The 5,710-nt window shown below is 35.4% G+C and overlaps 1 protein-coding gene across 1 annotated transcript; it reads right to left on the bottom strand.

The window, feature by feature from the left end:
• Positions 1–1,313: 1,313 nt before the first annotated feature.
• LOC113773782 (AP2-like ethylene-responsive transcription factor CRL5) lies at positions 1,314–5,224 on the bottom strand. The gene is made up of 8 exons (XM_027318394.1): positions 5,061–5,224; positions 4,831–4,889; positions 4,446–4,534; positions 4,010–4,083; positions 3,456–3,506; positions 3,255–3,305; positions 3,010–3,080; positions 1,314–1,702 (listed from the first exon to the last, which is right to left on the bottom strand). Exons 1-8 carry the CDS (start codon positions 5,222–5,224, stop codon positions 1,314–1,316), a joined length of 948 nt encoding a protein of 315 aa, XP_027174195.1.
• Between the last annotated feature and the right edge of the window lie 486 nt (positions 5,225–5,710).

Here is a 5,710-nt window from a genome sequence, read left to right as displayed (position 1 = left end):
GTTCAAGCTTTGACACCTTTGCAAACTGAGGCGTTGGCCTGCTTACATGCTCTCAGATATCTTCTAACTATTCCCTGCTATTCTGTTGATATTAAAACTGACTCCCTTTGTTATTGCAATATATTGAGGATTCGGCCAAGTCGCCCCAACTGGTGCGGGCTATTGTGGAAGACATCTTATGTTTATGTAGTTGTTTCTCTTTTGTTCGAGTAGTCAAGGTTTGTAGGAAGACTGTAGCTAAAGCTCATGCTTTAGCCAATGTAATCAGAGGTTCATAATGCAAGTTTTATTTTCTTCTCAAAAAAAAAAAGACAAGTTCACAAATAGGATTTAGGAACAAATACCTAAAGTTTCATGGTATTTCATATTTTCCCTAGAATGTTTTAAATAATTATAATCATTACCCTAATATTGTCAAATATTTGTTTATAGCCTTAAATTTTGATATATATTCTCAAATAAGTCCTAAGGATTTAGTTATGGAGTCATTAAATTGCATTTAAATTTGAGAAATGGTAAATTGGAGTTAAATTTCAGTCTATTGAATTTTAAGAAATAGGAGAAATGAAAAAATGAGCAAGCAAAAGGGATAATTTTTTTTCTAGTAACATGTATATTAGATAAATTCCTTAACCTATTTATTTATATGTATAATTAATATATTTATGACATCATGATGATGTCATCCGAGTTTTTAAACTGATCCATCCGATCCGACCCCTGACTTCTGAGATCGACTAGTTCACCTTCCGATCCGAGTTTAAAAACACAACCCCTCCCCCGGTCCTCCTCAAAACTTGGTGAGATGCATATAAAGGTAGTACTGTATTCGTGGCCAGGTCCCAATTATAAATTACTAGTGTTCTATTGTTCAAGACACACTAGATGTGTGCAACTAGAAAAAATACTTAAAATTATTTCCCAAGATATTTGTTGAAATCGTTTTTTATAAGAGTTGTTTTATAATTTTTAATACATACATAGAAAATTCACATTCAGATAAATAAGATATGCAAGTGAGATATTATTTGGCAGTGGATGATTACAAGGAAAGAGGTAGAAGAAGATATAGCAATGGGCACTTATATATTAAGGGTAATTTAGAAATATCAAAAAGCGACGCCTTATATTTTACACCAAAAGACCCACTTATATAAACTACAAAAGTGCTAACCCCAAAAAGAAAAAAACAAAAACACAGTTCAACTGTCAATATTTGAGTTAAATACTCCAAATCTGAAAGCACTACAATTTGACCAATCTGAATCATATCAGAACCAGTTTATGTGTAGTGCTTTTAGCCCTTGCTTAAGTTAGTTTTTGACGTAGGGCTTGAAGGGGCTGGAGCTGGAATGCGAAAACATGTGTTGTGCACTGGAACCAGCCACATTGTGAGTTTGGAAATTCGGATGTGCAGATAAGATGTGCATCAGAGTCTGCGAGTATCTGACGAATGATATCTGAGCCTGGTGCAGCATGGAATGGTATCCAGACGAGCTGTGGCCTTGAGCTTCCCCCGAAGAGCTCCACATTGTTGCCTGCTGAAGGTACTTGGCTGCTTCTTCAGTGATTGGTGGATTTGCGGTTCCCGCCCGAATTCCGGCGACATCGTACAGAGCTAGGCTGAAGTTTGTTTGTGCATTCCAGCCTTTCTTTTTGATTGTCTCAATGTCATATGCCATCGCAGCTTCTTCCTCAGAACCTGTCAGTGGTAGATCACTAATAAGATAAATGGCTGCAATTTTTATGACTTCAATTGTATGCACGTATTGGAAAAAACAACCAACTATGGAGTCACTTTTTGGCACAAAGAAGAAAACTACACGTACAGCGAAAAATATTTTAACACACAAAAAATATGCGAAAAGGAAAAAGGAGAAGAATAAACTCACGAACAAATATTTTAACTCACTCTTGTCTTGTTTTGACTGTCGCCACAATTTCCTCACTAAACTCTTGAACCAAGTTTTTTATGAGCTATTCCTCTTCAAAGAAACAAGGCAGCAACAATAGTAAAATCTATAGACTCTCGATTGACTAAAGAGACAAAACGAACTAGTATTTTTTGTTCAAACAACCAACTAGTATTCGGTCAAGAAATTTGAATAAAGAAACTAAAATGCCTAAGCTACCAAATCAACTTTCAACTTTGATTGGACTTGGACAACCGACATGGAACCAGATTAAGAAAGACTTCTAAGTCAACTTAGCATATGGACTATGATGCCATGCAACACCATTTACCACACACTTTTACAATCATCTAATTTGACCTTCTAAATAGGGATGGCAACGGTATCCGTCCCCGGAGGAGTAATGGTGTAGGGGACGCGGCGGTGCGGTGCAGGGGCAGGAACGGGGACGAGGGGAATTTTTCTCCGCCGTTTTAAATGGAGTGGGGGATGATACCCCCGCCCCATCTCCCGCCCCCCTCCCCTGCTTCAATTTATTAATATAAATAAATATAATCTAATATATTATATAATCTAATAATAATAAACTTAGAATATTTGGTAATTAAACATGACATTTATTTCATTTCTATCCAAATTCCTAATTGATATTTGGCACAAGCGTGTTACATATTTTATGAGTATTCCCAGATGTTATCTATATAATTCAATTGAATTTCTTAATTTTCTTCGTGTTTTATTTCAACACTTTTCTTTTTGCACTTTTTCAGCTCCATATTTTATTTATTCTTTAAATTTAGTTTTGATCTATTAAATAAAGGCTTCTAAAAAAAACCAAATTATCACCTGCGGGCACCCGCGGTGGAAGTGGAGTGGGGGTGGGGGAATGGAGGCGGGGGACGGGGCGGGGGTGGGAGTGGGGAGAGTTTTTTGGCAACGGGGCGGGAGATGGGGGAGGGATCCCCCCGCCCCCCCGAAACCCACACCATTGCCATGCGTACTTCTAAATAATGACATCAACACCCAAGCTAATTATAAATAACTAAATTAAGTTGGTTTAATTTTTTAGCACACTTGAAAATTAATTGAACTTTACCAAAAGTCCTGATATATTGTCCACGTTTCTTGCTTGCCTTGTAAGCGAACCACCTGCCAGTTTCAAAGTACCTGTTATTGAACAACTATTGATTAAATGATTATACGTGAATTCCAGAGAAAACGAGAGCAAGACTAACATAGTAATTAGTTGATGCATATAGTAAAAATTATAGTAACAAAAAATCATGTCTATCAGAGGGGAAAATAAAAAGAGAGAAGATTTTAAGATTAAAAAAAAAGGACCTAGTGACTCCACGATATTTGGAGCCTGCACTTGCAAATTGGCTGCTAGACCTGAAAGTAAATGAAAAATAAATTCACAATGTCATGAATCATAACTTGTACTGCAAAGATTTTTCAAGCCAGCACATAATTGAGCAGAAAATGGATGTCTATTAGAGGGGGAGGGTAAAAAGAGAGAAGATTTTAAGAATGAAAAAGGACCTCGTGACTCCATGATATTTGGAGCCTGCCCTTGCAATTCCGCTTCCAGACCTGGAAGTAAATGAAAAATAAATTCACAATGTCATCAATCATAAATATTACTGTGAAGATCTTTCCAAACCAGCACATAGTTGAGCAGAAAAAGGCAGCAGTATAAACTTTTTGGTTTTGTTGGCTTGGCTTGTTTTGGATGAACTTGGCATCTATTAATATCTTAGGCTGTCTATCTAATCTGCAAGGTGGAACCTAAAGTAAGGAAACTCAAAAGAACTAATTTTTATAGGTAACTTTTAGAGGGAACATAGAAATTGGAGCTTCATTTTTTTTATTTCGTTTTGGAATTTTTAGGATCTTTTTTGGGAGAAAGTAAAATCAAAGTACTGAAAAAATTGCCACATAATTGAGTTATTTTGCAGGATAACAAGTAGAATTTCATATATATACCTCAGCCCAACCGCCTTTACACTAGTTCGAACCACGAGCAATTGAGAAAAGAAAACGAAAATAAATGCTAATAAAATAAGCATTTTTTTTTTTTTTTAAGGGATACTGACCTTCTAACATGAGCGATCAACTCCTCATCATCCATGTCTCTCATCATTCTCATTACGTCCCGGTAATGACTTGCCTACAATTTCACAAGTTCACAGTTCAGAAATTACAGCTCTCACTACTATCACTTCATCATGCTTTATGCTTTAGTGATGCTATAAACAAAAGAGGAAAATTCCTTTCTTCTCATGCAATAGATCAGTCTTTCTCATCTTTACGTTTCTTCAATTTACCTAAAGAAGCGGGGGAGAACTATTATACTCCGGGTTCACTAAAATAAGTGGTCAGATAATCTTCTTATATACTACAAGATTTGAAGGAAAGACCTAATTCCAAGAGTTTCTAACCAAGAATTCTGACACAAAGCAGACATACAAAATCAGCATAAAACAAACACATGCAGAAACAATCGAGAAAGAGTTGCATATATAAATATACCGGGAAATTCAATTTTGCTGCTGCTCCGGAGCATTTTAGAGTGACAATGTCATGAACCCTTGCAGCCTCCTCTTCATCAGCATATCTACCTGTTCAAGATAAATCCTAGCCACTATGAGCAACTAGTAATGTTACAACAGGCCTACTATTTAGAAAAAAAAAAAAAAAAGGGAAAACAAGAAATGAAATTCAATTAATCCCTTCGCAGTTGGGGACTATAATTTGCTTTCACTCACCCAAATATACTGCAAAAGATAGACAGGAAAAAGGGGTGAAAGTGTTAGTTTATAGGATATATTTCTTGGCTATGCCAACTAACATATAAATAAAACCTCTAATATATTCTTCTTGTAACTGCATATTAGTAACAAGTCTCAGAAGTTACCTGAGTGACCTCTCGTTTTAACATAGGCATAGGAGGTATACAGATGGTCGTCTTTGGCCCTGCATTTTGGATTTCAAAGTGTTAATAATGTCATCAAAATTTATCCTAATCCATTTTTTTCACGTACATTTTTGTCTCAAGTTAAAAAAAAATTTATGGATTTAGGATAAATCCATAGCTATTGTTCGTAATTATCAGCTAGAATGAAAGATAATATATATGGCACTAACTTGTTCACTCCACTATAAGCTGAAGTAGATCCCCTGACCAATGATGGTTTTGAACTTTCTCCCTGAGTTGATGCAACTATGGGGGCAATATTCTTCACTGAATTCTCAGCAGCAGCAGATTGATTAGCCAAAGGGCTCCCATTAGCAGTTGAACTTGAAGCCATGATCCTAATTCATTTGGACAACATTGTTCAAAATGTCAAAATAAAAGCATATATCTTTACCATAGTGGAATATCGGATAATGGATATATGCTTTGAAGAAATTGGAACTATTCATACTATTGATATAGAGTCTAGCTTCACTAGTTACTATTATTTCATTGTTGAACAGTAAATGTTTGTTAACTAATTTATGGTACATAAGAAAAGTACTAAGTTGTGTTACTAAATAAAAGGTAATTAATTAATTTCTATTTTTTCATAAAGACCTTAATAAGATGCATTGATTCTTGGCGAACAATATGAGTTACAATGACCGGTAATGATTTTGAAAGATTACAAGAAGTGAAGATATGTCAAGGTGCTCTTCACAGAAATTAATTAAGTTCAACTGCATCTACTGGAAAAAAAGGTAGAGATAAATCAATGGGAAAATTAAAGTATCAAGAACTGCATTTTCTAGATTTCAAGGACTTAAGTAAAATAAAT

Source organism: Coffea eugenioides, chromosome 6 (genome assembly GCF_003713205.1).
Source record: "Coffea eugenioides isolate CCC68of chromosome 6, Ceug_1.0, whole genome shotgun sequence".
Lineage (NCBI taxonomy): Eukaryota > Viridiplantae > Streptophyta > Magnoliopsida > Gentianales > Rubiaceae > Coffea > Coffea eugenioides.
The sequence above is the reverse complement of the archived record's forward strand: the minus strand, read 5'-3'. Positions and strand labels throughout refer to the sequence as shown.